General features: G+C 47.2%; 1 protein-coding gene across 1 annotated transcript; it reads left to right on the top strand.

Annotated features, from left to right (window-relative positions):
* Positions 1-7,271: 7,271 nt before the first annotated feature.
* ALAS1 (5'-aminolevulinate synthase 1) lies at positions 7,272-14,488 on the top strand. The gene is made up of 10 exons (XM_071439850.1): positions 7,272-7,580; positions 8,323-8,529; positions 9,497-9,652; positions 9,735-9,957; positions 10,400-10,584; positions 11,154-11,333; positions 11,502-11,666; positions 12,760-13,028; positions 13,496-13,658; positions 14,203-14,488. Exons 1-10 carry the CDS (start codon positions 7,382-7,384, stop codon positions 14,361-14,363), a joined length of 1,908 nt encoding a protein of 635 aa, XP_071295951.1. The 5' UTR covers positions 7,272-7,381; the 3' UTR covers positions 14,364-14,488.
* The last annotated feature ends 1,092 nt before the right edge of the window (positions 14,489-15,580 follow it).

Genomic DNA, 15,580 nt, shown 5'->3' with positions numbered 1-15,580 from the left:
TTCTAGTGTATACACAGGCTGTGGTGTTCCACTCACAGGAGAGTTTGGCTCTGTGAGGTTTTATACCCTGTTACCACACACTTTCATGATATTTTCATGTCTGGAAAACCTCTGCTTAAATGTGAGGCATCCTTCTGCTCCGCTGCTTGGCCACTTCGCCTCAATCCTTTGGATTATGCCTTGCAAGGAGCTAACTCTGACTGTACAACTATAGCATACAATATTAACTATGACAACTAATTCTAAAACTATAAATTTTCCCTGGCCATTGATGGATACAATGAAAGATCAAAACTGCTTTACACTTTACTCTGTTACTGCTTGCTTTCTCCAAAACAGTTGTTAAAACTGACTCACAGCCAGCAATATCTAATGCTATAGAATGACTGGATAAGGAGAAAAGCCACTCAGCTAACAGTTCTGTTGCCTCACTGGGTACTTGTTCATGGGATAACACCTACACAGAAACGCCCAGCTTGGCTCTAGTCAGGAGCAGGATTTTCCCCCACCTTCTCACGTCATCAGCAGGTATTTCATTCTGAAATGCTTCTCCTTACTTCACTGAATTTCACTGACCTTTGCAGAAGAAATTATATTACCAGATGTGTAAAAGAATTACAAACCTTTGCTGAGACAAACAACAACAACAAGCTATACTGTGACTATTAGGACTTCACTGGATGCCTTTACTCCTATTCCCAGGCTGAAAAGGCAATCTTACTTGTATTGCTACACCTGGGAACAGAAAGGCAGCAGGAAATAGTATTGATAAAAAAAGGACATCAATTTATACAAAGGATTTCACTTCCTGTATCAGTCTGAGCCTGTGGTGACTGGAAAGAAGAGAGGGCAGTTTTATTATGCTACTGCCTTCTCAGGTGCCCATGGCAGGCCCATGGGACAGGTAGACAAGTCAGAGAAATTTCTGGTTATGATTTAACACCAGTAAGCACCAAATTCCCACACAGCCCATACTCACTCCCCCCTTTCTCTCAGGTGGGGGAGATAATCAGAAGAATGGAAGTGTAAAAACTTGTGGGTTGAGATAAAGTCAGTTTAATAACTAAGAAAGAGGACAAAAGTAACAGAGAGAACAAGATGCAAAAGAAAACAATTGCTTACCACCAACTGACTGATGTCCTGCTAGTCCCTGAGCTATGACAGCCCCAGCCAACCTCTACCCTCCCAGTTTAACTGCTGATTTTGATGTCCTATGGTGTGGAATGTGTTCAGTTGGGGCTGTCCCCTCCCAGCTTCTTGTGTGCCCCCAGCGTACTTGCTGGCAGGGCAGTGTGAGAAACAGAAAAGCCCTTGACACCGCACAAGCGCTGCTCAGCAATGACTGAAATGTCCCTCTGTTATCATCGCTGTTTTCACCAGAAATCCAAAGCACAGACTACACAAGCTGCTATGAAGAGCACTAACTCTATCCTAGCCAACACCAGCATATTTTTAGAGGACAAGAAGAAGAGAACAAGGTCTGCTGCTTGCTTTCTAGCAGTCTTCTTGATAGAAAACTCCTAACATTGACATTGCTTTAAGGGAGAGAGCCCATAGGCTCCAGCACAGCATTTTTCACTGCTGTGGGTTGATTTCTTGTTTTCAAGGACTTGGACAATTCCCCTTCTGCCTTGACTTCCACCTGCCTGCCAAAGCCCACAGTAGCACAGGTATGAGCAACACTTGGGGCTCTCATTAGAGATACCTGCTATAGCAAAGATGCTTTACTACATAAGCATGACTTGAGTGTGTTTCTGGGCCTAAAGCATTTAAATTCGAAGAAGACACACACTTCTCTCTTCTGACAGCTGCCCTTTCTATAGAGAAGCAGGCTATCTATTTAAATACTTTCTGGAAAAATCCATTCTACTCTATAAAGAGCTCTGACTAAAAATCCAAATCCTTTCCCCACCCTCTCACACCTTCAATATAGGAAGCACTTGAGTTCACATTTTCTAAGGTATTTCTGCTCTCTGTTGAGAAGACTTCAAGCTCCTAAACTGGATGTAGAAGGTGCTGTCTCTGACTGAGTACCTAAGGAGGAGAAGTGAAGGCTGAGATATGCAAGAAAAATGACAGGCTGAATAGCTTCAATAACCATAACTAAAAGTATACTGGTTGGGGTCTACTGGTTCTTTCTAAGAGAAGGAGGAAAACTGTGTGAGAGAGGAGGAAATGAGGGTGTGGAGGCAAGTCATGGCAAGTGCAGCAAAGCACACAGTAACTGGAAGGATTAGCATATAATTTCCTGCTATGTGCTGCACAAAGCAAGACATACTCAACAATGAAAGATTTTTAAAAAATTATGTGATTTTCTACATGTGCAGCAACTGGAGAGATGTCAGGGAGATATTCTGGACTTAGGATAAGCCACTGGTGGATGTGTTAATCAGCTGGGCTGTGGACTGCAGCAGCAGTGTGGGGTGGTGGCCTTCAGTGGGACAGTGAGGTACCTTGTATGAGGGTGACAACAGCTTCCACTGCCCGGACTGAGCCTGACTCACCCCCCTGTGATGGGACTTTGCCAGGAAACCAAACTCCTCCGCTGCAGTGGGCAGCTTCTGGCAGACAGGAAAAGTGTCCTGACCCAACAGCCTTGGGAGGGCCCACCAGCAGCCCACGAATTTGAGGAGATCCATTACAGCAGGGAACAAAACAACTCACACTTGTTTGTATGAGATGGGCACAGATCTTGCCTGGCCTGTGTCAGTGAGACAGGGGTGCTGCTCAGCCACTCCACAACACGAGCCTCAGCATCCAGCAGCTCCTCCAGCTTGCTCCAAGTCTCTGCTGCTCAGAGGGTCCTAGAAAGGAATGAGATTTCCTGTTCTGTCATGTAAAGAAGACACTGGCTCCAAATCAGGAAACGTGTTAAAGAAATTCACCATGGGAAGAACTGTCACTATGAAGCTGCTAGAACAGACCTCCAATTTTGCCTTAAAAGGTAAATAAACTAAATCTTCTCTAAGAACTGCTGGTCTCAGGACTGGAGGTGGAGGTTCTCAGATGAAGCTCGGAATCTGAGTCTGGATTAAATCCAGATGTCAGGATCACACCCACTCCCTCAGAAAATTCAGATCTCAATATAGACAAGGGTTTGTGCATGGGGAGGGGAAATTGTTTTTCTGGCTTGCCCTCTCTGACACTGACAGGATGGGAAAAAATTAGGAATATGCACAGTCCTGACTTCAGAAGTGGGCAAAAGGGATTAGATGTTGCTATTTATGGTGCAGTTACAGCCTTTCATTTGAACAGGCTGAAGGCAGAAGGGCTCTGACCCTTGCTTTTCTGCTAAGTATCTAAATGCTCTCTTCAGAATTTCATGAAAATTCTATTAAAGGAGCTACCTGCAGACAAATGCAAGGGGAGATGAATGCTACAAACCTGTGAACCCAGTTCTGTTTCCAGGAATGCTGGGGCAAACATGCTTGAGAGAAGAGGGATGGGAGAGAAGTATTCCAGGTAACTTACACCTGACCCTACATGGGTAAACCAGCAACATGGAAAGAGATCATCTTCACCAGCAACTCTTCAGAGACATTTGCAGATATTAACATGATCTTATGGCAGGATTTCAATTTCAATTTCTCTGTGGGAAGTACTTTCTGTGGCTTCTCACTCTCCACTCAAACTGCTGGAATTTACCCTTGTTTTCCCTTAACTTTTATTTAGCTAAGAAATTGACAAATCATCAGAACAGAATGGGCTTATAGGAAACTATAATCCCCAGAGACTCTCAGGATAGCCCAGAGTCTTCCCTTCTCTTCCTCTGCCACAGCAACACAGGGGCCTTTCAGGCAGATTGAGCTTCCTCTGCTCAATCCATCTGGTCTCAGGGACCAGCTGTAAAGGCTGCTCCAAAACATAGGTTCAGTAAAGAAATACCTCCTGAGCTACATTTTGTCAGGGCCAGCTGAAAAAATTTGTTCTCACACCAGTGCTACCCCCTCTGCTTAAACCCTTTTCCTCCTTTACTACCTGTTCCCCTGCCCTTTCCGTAGTGCCAAGCAGCCATTCCTTCTCCCCTGCCTGCTGTACCTGCTGCCTCTCTCCGGTCTAAGCCTGATTTTTCTCTCTCAGGATGGGCCCCCTGTTCCCTCCTGCTGCATACTGTGCTCCTCCTGCAGTGTGGCAAACAGCATTTGTTTCTCCTGAGCCCTGTAGGATGGCAGTAATATACTGCCACAATTAACATCCTTAAACACCGTTTAATTAATCCTCTGAAGCCCTAAGAAATTTTAATTAACAGCAGCTTTATTAGTATTTACTTCACCTCCAACACATAAGCCCTGGCAGCATTTTCAAAGGGAGGAAGGACACTGGCAGAGCAGTTGACAAGACCCCCTTTTCCTGGCTTCTCCCTGCTCTGTTGCTCCCAGAGCTCCAGCCAGCTCTGTGCACTGACAAGGACAGTTCCTTCAGCGCCCTCCAAGATGAGGGTCAAGTTAACGTCGTTCCGCTGCTCTGCGCAATTCCTGTCACGTACAAGGTTAAATAAATTCACCAAAATCAAGCCTTAAAAGAAGCGTTGTCGCAGAGTTTGATGAACAGCACAGATTGGAGGTGAGTCTGACAGGAAAGCTGAGAGTTCTGCTCCATTTGGAGATCTCCATATCGTAGCCAAGGTCGCAGTGTCTCGGCTGCCAGCCTCGAATGAGGTTTGTGTAAAAAGCAGATGCTCTTCAGGCTTCACATGCACTGCTGAACACAAACCCAGCAGTCTCTGCATTCCAGCAACCAAGCAGACTAACACACAGTCCCTCAGCCCTATAACATGGCAGGATACTGCTGTTCACATTACCAGGATAAAGGAGGATTAGCAGATTTCTGAGGGATCTAACCTGCTGTGGCAGGTGTCCAGGCAGACAAGCTCTGCAGCCTCTTGCAGCAGATTTGTGCTCATTTGCACAACACCTTCCTCTGGTGCCTCTTACAGCAACACATTCCCTCTGAGCTAAGGATCATGGACAAACATTAAGGGAAAATAGGAGGAGAAAGAAAAATACTCTCAACATACTATAAATCAAGCTTATGGGACTTGATTTCTGCTGCTAAAACTGCAATTAACCCCAGGAGCACAGGAGTGATCCCTTAGGCCCAGACACATGAACTGTGCTCTAAGGACACTTGTCAGGTATCCACCAGTTAGAATGCCATGATGTTCCCTCAATCTTTAGAATAACTGATGTGATACAAAACTTCAGGGTAGAGAGTCAAATATTGATGTTCCAGGGAACAGGGACAGCAGTAATCTGAAACACAGATCAGGTGTCTTTAAACTTATTATTTTGCTAAATGCTTGAGGTACGTAACACTAGCCAAAACACAGTTGTGGGGGGAAAAAAAACAAAAATAAATTCTTAATGAGTAACTGAACTAATTATTCAAAACACTATCCTGGTATTACCAAATGACCAGGACTCCTGCTATCATAACTGCTACAGAGGCTGAGATCAAATACCACTGCCCTACTTTAATAATTTATGTACAGAACAAATTAAAACTAGCACATATCTGGTGTAATGACACCAATTATGCATTGCACTGACAAATAGTGATTTAAGATCTGAGCATTGAGACTTCTTATATAACACTGTCTTAAATTTCTAATAAGCAAGAAGTGAACTGTGCTTAAAGCACTCCTACTAAAGCCTCACTAAAACCCAAATCCCACACCCTGCCTTGTAAAATCCCAGCTAACTTTTTCAGGGCTTTGTAAGTAGTACATGAGGGCAGAACCCTGCCCCATTTCCTGTCTCAGAGCTTAGTAACACACTAGAGCTGACATCAAATCTGACATTTGACTATGACGTTTTGTTCCTCACCAACTTACTCGGATCCCAAAGTTTACAAACTGCATGCAGCATCCTCAAAGCAAGTCAGTGGTGAATAAAAGAGGGTCAGGCAAATACCTTGCTGGTTGTCCCCCCAATTAAAGATTAATCTGCAGTACCTAAATACCAAAGAAGTGTTTTGTAAAGCCAAATTTGTGTTCAGCAGCCACAGTCCTACACAGGCATTGTACTTCTCTAGTCATGCTACATGAGCACCTTCTAGTAACTACACAATGTGACTTCATGCAAGGCAAGAGCCAGGAGTGACCTTTAAGAAAGCTCTCCTCCAAACTCCACACCTGTTACAAAACCCACTCCTGCCCCAAAGTGCCCAAGACAGCTCTTGGCTTTCTACCCAAATTCTGTCTTCCGTGAAATTGTTTCACAAGATGAGGGAAAAAAATGTGATGTCGTTTTTCCTTCTCCATTCTTTCCACACTTGAGCAGTCAGTGCTTACAGGAAGTAGGACTACTGTGGTTTGAATGGCCACACACATAAGGAGATCTCCTTTACCATCACCCTCCCCACCAAAGACTCTTGTAAGCAAACAAGCGCTAATGTCCACTGCAAACCAGAGAACGAAGGGTTCTATTGTACTTGTTGCTGTTGTTCTTCCCTTCAAAACGTGGCAAAAATGCAATGGTGAAAGTCTGAGTATCACCTACAGAGGAGCTGTTAGATTAGTATCAGCTGTAGGAAAAGAGGAGTTCAGGATCCCACCACCACCTGAGGCCGGGCACGGGCTCTGCAAGGAGTCAGAGGGGCATTTAGGAACAAGACACCGAGACGCGTCCGAGCAGCGCTGGATTCCCCCAGTGCAGCTGACTCAGAGCTCGCCTTTTCCCACGAACGGGCACGCTGGGGTCACCCCGAATCTCCTGTCCTGGGGGCGAGAGAGCCCAAACCTGGGAAACAAGCACAGCCTGAGGGCTCTGAGGAAACCCGGAGCAGCGCTTCCCGTGCGGACCATGCCCACACAGCCGCCGCTGAGGGCCGGCTGCCCCATCCCCTCACAGACCCCCGGCAGTAGCCAAGCCCCCTCCGTACCCTCACAGCGCTACGGGAGCGGCTCAGCCTCCCGCACACCCTCACAGCGCCCCTATTCCCCCACGGCATCCACATCCACTCCAGCCCTCACGACCCCCGGGGGGGCTCTCCCTGTCCTCGGGACGCCTCCAGCCCCTCACGATCCCCGGGGGGGGGCTCTCCCTGTCCTCGGGACGCCTTCAGTCCCTCACGATCCCGGAGGTCTCTCCCTATCCTCAGGACGCCTGCAGCCCCTCACGACCCCCAGAGGTCTCTCCCTGATCTCGGGCCGCCTCCATTCGCTCACAACCTGCAAAGCTTCTCCCCCGTACCCGCACAGCCCAGAGCCGCCGGGCACCGCCCCCGGCCCCTCCCCGCGCCTGCGCAGCCCCGCCGCGCCTGCGCCGCGCCCCCCCCCCCCGGCTCTATAAAGGCGGCAGTGCGGGGCGCAGCGCGGTGTCGCCTCCCCGTCACCAGTGTCGCTTTGCCGTCACCTCCGGTGTCCCGTCCGATAGCGAGGATGGAGGCGGTGGTGCGGCGCTGCCCGTTCCTGGCCCGTGTGTCCCAGGCGTTCCTGCAGAAGGCTGGGCCGTCGCTGCTGCTGTACGCCCAGCACTGCCCGCGCATGATGGAGGCGGCCCCGCCGGCCGCCCGCGCCCTCGCCACGTCCGCCGCCCGCGGGCAGCAGGCGGAGGAGGAGACCCCCGCGGGCCGCCGCGGTGAGTACGGCCGGGAGACGAGCCGAGGGGGTTCCTGAGGAGGAAAATATAACACAGACATTGCGTGTCACGAGGGGGAAACTTCTGGAATAGGCAGCGCTGAGACAGGGGTTGCTTAATCCTTGAAATGTCCGCGGTAATGAAATTTGTGACCGTGGTATGAATCAGGGACCGGCCTGTTGGGCGTCCTGCGGCGATCGCCGGGCGGGGATCCGGGATCCTGGGTCTGGGAGCGGTGTTTGTCACAGTACGGTGGCCCTTCACGCCTACCGAGAATATCCCTTGGGGAATTCTTCCCCAGGCACTCAGGGGAAGGAGCTGAGAGTTGCAGCAGAGGAAGCTGCATGGCTGAAGAATCTCTGGAGTCCTCGGAAGAAGGTCACAGAATCACAGTTAGGTTAGAAAAGACCTCTGAGGTCGAGTCCAGCCTATGACTGACCACTGCCGTGTCAACTAAACCATGGCACTTACTGCCCTATCCAGTCTTTCCTTAAATATTCCCATTGGGAGTGAAAGAAAGGTATTTCTGCCCCTCAAAGGGTCCAGTGCTAGATCTAGCATCTTAACTCAGATGTCCCTTGGGTGTTACTGGCATTTTGTGCTTGTATTAATAAAATGTGACTGCTCAGTTAAATAGTCCTGAATGGGTCCTGCCAAATGATTTCCAAAAGTAATGGATCAAAAAACTGAAGTCAGCGTATTCAAATGATGAAGCCTTTTCCCTTCTCTGCCCCCATCTCAGAGGCCAAGAATGTCAAAGAAGTGGCCCAGCAGAATGCAGATGGAACCCAGCTTCCTGCTGGCCACCCACCTGCCAGCAGTAGCCAGAGTACAGCTACCAAATGCCCGTTCCTGGCAGCTCAGATGAACCACAAGAAGAGCAATGTTTTCTGCAAAGCCAGCTTGGAACTGCAGGAGGATGTGCAGGAAGTGCAGGCTGACAGGAAAGGTACGTTCCCTGTGCACTGGAGCAGTGATTCCTCCCGAGAGCTTCTGGTGCCTGACTTGGATGTGGAGCGTGCCAGGTCTGACAGGCACCACTGAAGTGATGCAGCTGGGATTAGGGGAGACTGCAGGGAAAAGCTGCTGGAGAATGTAGGTGTTAATGACATACCTGTGACGTTGTGCAGGGCTTCCCTGGGTGGTTCTGATGTGGGAATACCGTGAGCTGTGTTTTGATGTGCTGGCTGGCTCTGGATGTGTGAGTCAAGCTGTTACACTCGCACCCAAGCAGATGCTTAGATCTACAGAGAGCTTTGCTACGGTGCTCGTTTAGACAAAGGCTTTATATCCAAAGATGGAGCAAAAAGTGTCAAGACACCAGGCAAGTACCAGCACAAATCCAAGCTTGAAAGCAGGCAAATGGTTTTGGGGTGGTTTCTTTCTGTTTATGGAACTAAAGGGTGTCAGCTAGCTTACAGTGGTAGTGTGAAGCTGGCCTTCAAAGGAAGGAACTTCTCAGCAGTATCAGTAAAGCCTTGCTGCCTGTCTCAGAAGGCTTATTTTACTTCCCTGCTTGCCTTCTGTGGCATAGTTAAAAAAAAAAAAATCTCTGCTAACAGAACAAAAAGGAAGCAGCTGACTAGAACTCTGCCTTCAGTTAGGTGTGTAGCAATCCTTTCAGATGAGTGCTGTAGCTGTATAGTGATTCTCTGAGTCATGATGAACCAAATACGTTATAAGGAAATTGCCTGTTGTACTGTGATTGATTAGCAAGGCTAATCCTTCTGTCTTGTGAAAGGCGAATTTATAAGTAAATAAGATAGTTCATCCTAGCAGGATCAACATGGGGTTTGGGGCATGTACTTCGTAAAGATTGAAATGTTGGTTTTACTTAAAATGCTTGCTTTGCTGAATTCAACCTACTTTACTCTATTTCAAACCAAACTCACTGGAATTTATTACAATATCTGTAGGTACAGAATTTGCCAAAATACCAAGTACTTCCACAGTGAGAAAGATTGAGGCTGAGGGAGCAGAGCAGAGTGGCTTGCTCGAGAAGTTTAAGGATATTATGCTGAAGCAAAAACCGGAAAGCGTCTCTCATCTGCTTCAGGATAACTTGCCAAAATGTAAGAATGTCTGGCAAAACCCCCAGAGGGCTGGTCTGTTGTGATTATTTCCTGTGTGCTGAAGTCTCTTGTCTCCTTTCAGCTGTATCCACCTTCCAGTATGATCAGTTCTTTGAGAAGAAGATAGATGAGAAGAAGAAGGATCACACCTACCGAGTGTTCAAGACCGTGAACCGCAAGGCGCAGATCTTCCCCATGGCAGACGACTACACTGACTCCCTGATCACCAAGAAGGAGGTGTCTGTCTGGTGCAGCAATGATTACCTGGGCATGAGCCGCCACCCTCGAGTCTGTGGAGCAGTGATGTGAGTGCTGCTGTGCTCTAAAAGGCGTTTTCAAGCTGTGTTTTGTGGCAAGGCTTCTGAAAAACTGATTTCTATACTGTGGGACATAAGTTGCTTCTAATGTGATTCTTGGTGTGCAGTTAAGGTTACACTTCATTTCTTAAGCAGTCAGTGTTTAGATCCACTGTGTGTATTGGTCACTGATTGTGCTCCTTGGATCTTCCCTAAAAGCCCCAAACATTACCAGGTAAACTGGATGGTATACTGCAGCTGTGCTTGGTCACTGACACCTGACCTTGCTGGACTCCTGAGTGTGCAGGTTGCTCCAAGACCCAACAGCTGCTTTTTGCTGCCAATTCTTCTTTAGAACAGTCCTGATTATGTACCAGAATGTTTCCAGCAATGATCCTTTACTCTTCTGTGTCCCACAGCAATGCTAATGCCTCTCTTGGGCCTTCTTTAGGGAAACACTGAAACAACATGGTGCTGGAGCAGGAGGCACCAGAAACATATCAGGAACAAGTAAATTTCATGTCGACTTGGAAAAAGAACTCGCTGATCTTCATGGAAAAGATGCAGCACTGTTGTTCTCATCTTGCTTTGTAGCCAATGACTCCACTCTCTTCACTCTAGCTAAAATGCTGCCAGGTGAGATCTCAAATTGCACCTGTGTTGCCACAAAAACACAGCCTTGCCCCAAGCTGTCAGGAGTATGTTTTCCAAATGGCTGTCTGAAGTGAGGATTCACCCTAATCCATGGGCAGAGCGTGGTTTGCTGGTTTTAATACCATATTCAAGTTATGTTCAGTACAAATGATAGTATCAACCTACTGAGATTGAGATCTGTGAGCTGGGAACTGCTGGAGGAATTAGACAGGCTGAGTCTTCTATTGTGTTTAAACTCTACCTGAAAATGAGACTGCAGCAATTTAGTGTCTTCCCACTGGAAGGGGTGAACTTCTCTCTCACTTTAGAAGTTAGGAGAGTTAGATAACTATTTTCTCAAGCTCTCCTTTGTGTTAGTTTGAATGCCTAAAATAAACCTCAGATATTACTCTTGTTTCATGGTGTGTAACTTGCTCTTTTGATTAAGGGCATTACTTTCAAGAGCAAGCTACCCTTGTTTCCTGAACTCTTGCCATACATAATGCAATGCTAGGAATCAGTTAATGCTTTCTATACTTACAATGTAACTGGGCTGTAACCTGTTTCCTCAGGTTGTGAGATCTACTCGGATTCTGGAAACCATGCCTCCATGATCCAGGGGATCTGTAACAGCAGGGTGCCAAAACATATATTTCGCCATAATGATGTCAACCATCTTCGAGAGCTATTGAAAAAGTCTGATCCATCCACCCCTAAAATTGTTGCATTTGAAACTGTTCACTCAATGGATGGTAAGTTGACATCAAAGCCTCCTCTCGGTTTCTGGGGCAATTAGTCCTCAAATCATCTGGTTTAGGTCTCAAAGTGTACAGTGCTATAGGGGTTGTCTAGGGGTACTTCTAGGGTTTATCCAGTTGTACAGAAAATCCTAAACTACCAGTCACTGCTTTGGTTCCTAGGTGCTGTTTGTCCTCTGGAGGAGCTGTGTGATGTGGCCCACGAGCACGGGGCCATCACCTTTGTGGATGAAGTGCACGCTGTGGGGCTGTATGGAGCCCGAGGAGGCGGGATAGGAGACCGGGACGGAGTCATGCACAAGATGGACATCATCTCTGGAACGCTGGGTATGCACAGCCTGGCACTCCTGCAGCAGCTGAGGCTGCAAAGCTGCTGAGCTGCCAAATTAACTGGGTTAGCTCAAAATCAGTCTAGTCAAATGAACTTGTTAAGGGCTGCTGGGGCCTAGGATTTTTCAGAAAGCCCAAGGGATTTAAGTGTGCCCCACAGTTTGAAAAGCTTCTGTTAAGCTACTTACACTGCCTTAGAAATAGTTATGGTAGCTTTGTATGGGGTTTTCTTTTAAGCAAGCTAGCAAAAAGTCCTCCGGTGGCATGTTATACAACTCAAGAAGAAATTCAGGTGAGAATGCTAGTAGAGCAGTTCTCTATATTTAGTAGTACTTAGTTCCTTTATGTGAAATGGAGTGCTTCTAATCTAGAAACCCGAGATGGGGAGTTATGTAAAGAGATTTGGCAAGTACTGAAGCAACTGCTATTATCTGAGTAGAATGCAGGCTAAGGAGTAAGTTTACTGCTGTAATTTGGAAGGTTGTTTAAACACCTTTCAAAACATAAAAAAAAAAATTGCTAGAAAAGTTCATGCCCTTTGGAACTTAAAGTCCTGGGTTACTGCCTAATAGGAGCAGAAGTGTTCCCCAAACACCCTAGTTCTGTCTGTGGCTGTGTTCTGCACTCCAAACATTTGGAAAGAAGGGCTGGTATCAACTGCACAATCACAGTAACAGCCTTCTGTGCTCCTTAGGATCATGGGCTATTTCTAGCATCTCTGAAACAGATTATTTTAAATCTGCTGAGAGACTTAGTGTTGATCACTTGGGGTCACTGTTCAAGTCCCTGCTTGATGATTTGGCTTGGAAGGTCTTCCCCAAAATCAAAACTTGTGTATTTGATAGAGGCATGAACTGTCCTTGCTGTGCAGCAGCTAGATCCACGTTATCAAGATTAGCTTAAAAACAAAGCTGTACCATGTGCTGAGTAAATACAAGATTACTGGGGGGAGCTGGCACATGCCACGACCACATTACATGTGTGGTCAGAATAACCCATTCCTCCAAGTGGAACGACGTGAAGTCTTGGAGCTTTTCAAGGTGGAAAGAATAAATCCAATCGCTTACCTTTTTACGTTTTTTCCCTTCAGGAAAAGCATTTGGCTGTGTGGGAGGCTACATCTCCAGCACGAGTTCCCTGATCGACACGGTTCGCTCGTACGCGGCCGGGTTCATCTTCACCACGTCGCTGCCGCCCATGCTGCTGGCCGGGGCGCTGGAGTCGGTGCGCACGCTCAAGGGTGCCGAGGGCCAGGCGCTGCGCCGCCAGCACCAGCGCAATGTCAAGCTCATGCGGCAGATGCTGATGGACGCGGGGCTGCCCGTGGTGCACTGCCCCAGCCACATCATTCCCATTAGGGTGAGCGCTGGGGGTGCTCTTAACACTGGGCTGTGCTGCCCGTTTTGCTGTCCCTGAGCACGTTGTACCATCAGGTGCATTAGTTATGTGTACCATTAGTTACTGCCTTCACAAATTTCAAACTCACCCTGTTGCTCAGTGGTAATGTGCCAGGAGCCTGGCTTAAGCTTAAGTCTGGTGTAAATATAAAAAAGGATGGAAGACTGTGGGTTTCATACACTTAGCAGTTTCCTTATTTTCTATGTACTGTTAACAGCTAAAAGATTTGGGTTGTAAAAAGCTACCTGCCTATGCTGCAGTGGTGTTCTTATGCCCAGAGTGTTCTGCAACACAGACTTTTAGCCTTTTTTTTTTCTGACCTACACATTACTTACCAGCCCTGTTGGATTCTTACAACTTGTTGTGCTGACAGTTTTACCAACTCTCATCTTTTGGTTGCTCTTGTAACTTAAAATTTTGAACTTCAGGTTGCAGATGCTGCTAAAAATACAGAGATCTGTGACAAGCTGATGAGCCAGCACAGCATCTATGTCCAAGCCATCAACTACCCAACAGTTCCCCGTGGAGAGGAGCTGCTCCGAATCGCCCCTACACCTCACCACACCCCCCAGATGATGAGTTATTTTATTGGTGAGTGGACTCCTGCATCAGGGCACTGAACATCCTGCCTGTCTGTGTAGTCTTTGTACTGAAGATGAGACCAGGAAGTTTTAGATGTCATGAGCTAGACAGTGACTTTCCACTGCTGCAGCACATCCTGCACACTTCCCTGCTTGGAGTGTGAGATGTGAAGGCCAGTGCACTGTGACTTGGAACAGAGGGTGCAAGGCCACTGCAGACCCATACCCAGCCAGGACTCTGCTCATGCATTGTCCAAACCAATCTTCACATGTTACACGGATTCCAAACTCAGCTGTCCTCAGCTGAGCTGTTAACTTGCCTTAAACATGGATCAGTTCAGAGAAAGTCAATCCTTCTTGTTCCTGTCAGGAGAGGTGATATGAGGATAGCTGAGACTTAGTTGCAGCCCAGTTGTTTCAAGAGGTAGATTGTGTCAGAGTGAAATCCTATTATCCCTACTCACTTGTTAGGAGAATAAATATGCTGAAACTTCTGCTGCTTCTCTAAAGCAATCCAGTCTTAAGCTTTGATCTTGATAAATTTTTCTTAACAGAAAAACTGCTGGCTACATGGAAGGATGTTGGTCTGGAGCTGAAACCACACTCCTCAGCTGAATGCAACTTCTGTAGACGACCCCTGCATTTTGAAGTGATGAGTGAAAGAGAACGAGCCTACTTCAGTGGCATGAGCAAACTAGTATCTGTCAGTGCATGAGAGCAAGTGTCAGTTGTTGTCCAGCTCTAGAATGGAGTCAGTAGCATTTTTTAATTGCTCAAGTATTTTAATTGTAGTTGAAGCACTATGCTCTGAAAATAAATTTCAAGAGCCATGCTGCCCTATTGTGTTTGTGCTTCTCTGTGTCCCTTCCATAACTGGAATTGATGTCTCAGGGGCTGGGATGGTATTTGATGGAATAAAACAGTGCTCTACAGCTTAATGCCCCTCAGCTGAACTAGTGCCTGTCCAATGACTATGCCCAAAGAACTTCAGTAGTGCTTCCTGCATGGGGTTTATTTATTATGAAAAGAGAAAATAGCTTCTCTGGGCCATCTTCCTGAAACCCTTTGAAAACATGCAGGAATAGTTCTACGTGCCCACTGTAGTACTTAAGCACCTTGAGAAGTGCTGTAAATAAGCAGCAGCTCCCATGTTTTGGGAGGCAGGCATTCACGCTTGTTGTGCTAGATGCTGTCTCCCTCTGCTACCCTCTTCTTCCTCTGTAGTTTGTGCACATGCATTCCCCTTCTGGCATTCACTACACTGAGGGAAAAGGTGCTAATGGCATTCATTAACTGGTATTGTCTGACTCCCTGACAGAACACTAAGGTGGTGGTGTGGCAGGGGCTGGAAAAGGAAGGTGCGTTCACCTGCATCTCTGCGGGTCTCCATGAGCTGCTGTAAAAACTGGCAGCAAGCAATATAATAGTTCAGATCTGTGAGAGAAGTCATTGTGGGAGAACATCAGTACTGCCTTTGCAACCCTTCTGAAACCTTAGCAATTGGGTGTAACAGGCCTATCTTATTTAATGCTTTGGTAAATAGCAAAGGCCTGCTTTGAACAGGGGGAAGTAAATTCTCTGGGTGAGCACGTGTGCTCAGAGGTCAGTGTTGGCATAAGTCAAGCAGAGCACTGAACTGCTCCTTGCAGGTGCAGGCAGGTCCAGGGGCTGCTACTGTGGCTTTCGCTGCCTCTGACCAGCCACTCTCTCCAGGGACTCTTTGTTTTGTGGCTGTGAGGAGCCAACCTGGCACTTCCCCCTGCTGGCACACTCACGTGTGCACTCTGAGGCTCCCTCCCACCGGGGATCTGTTAAAGTATCACAAATAGCCATGTGGGGTGGAGATAGATCCCAAATTAAAGCAAAACCATCAGCTGGAAGTCACCAGTTGTTTAAGCATGTACTGAAGCACCCTGCCATCCTCAGAAGAGT

This window comes from Agelaius tricolor, unplaced genomic scaffold, assembly GCF_023055355.1.
Source record: "Agelaius tricolor isolate 1412-34295 unplaced genomic scaffold, bAgeTri1.0.p SCAF_14, whole genome shotgun sequence".
Classification (NCBI taxonomy): domain Eukaryota; kingdom Metazoa; phylum Chordata; class Aves; order Passeriformes; family Icteridae; genus Agelaius; species Agelaius tricolor.
This window is presented reverse-complemented; position numbering and strand designations above follow the sequence as displayed.

What these genes read in the sequence shown, in the direction of transcription:
- ALAS1 (XM_071439850.1), top strand. Translation starts at nt 7,382, where the DNA reads ATGGAGGCGGTGGTGCGGCGCTGCCCGTTCCTGGCCCGTGTGTCCCAG. An exon ending in TCAGGATAACTTGCCAAAAT is followed by an intron (nt 9,653 to 9,734) that starts GTAAGAATGTCT and finishes GTCTCCTTTCAG; the next exon opens with CTGTATCCACCTTCCAGTAT. An exon ending in TCTAGCTAAAATGCTGCCAG is followed by an intron (nt 10,585 to 11,153) that starts GTGAGATCTCAA and finishes CTGTTTCCTCAG; the next exon opens with GTTGTGAGATCTACTCGGAT.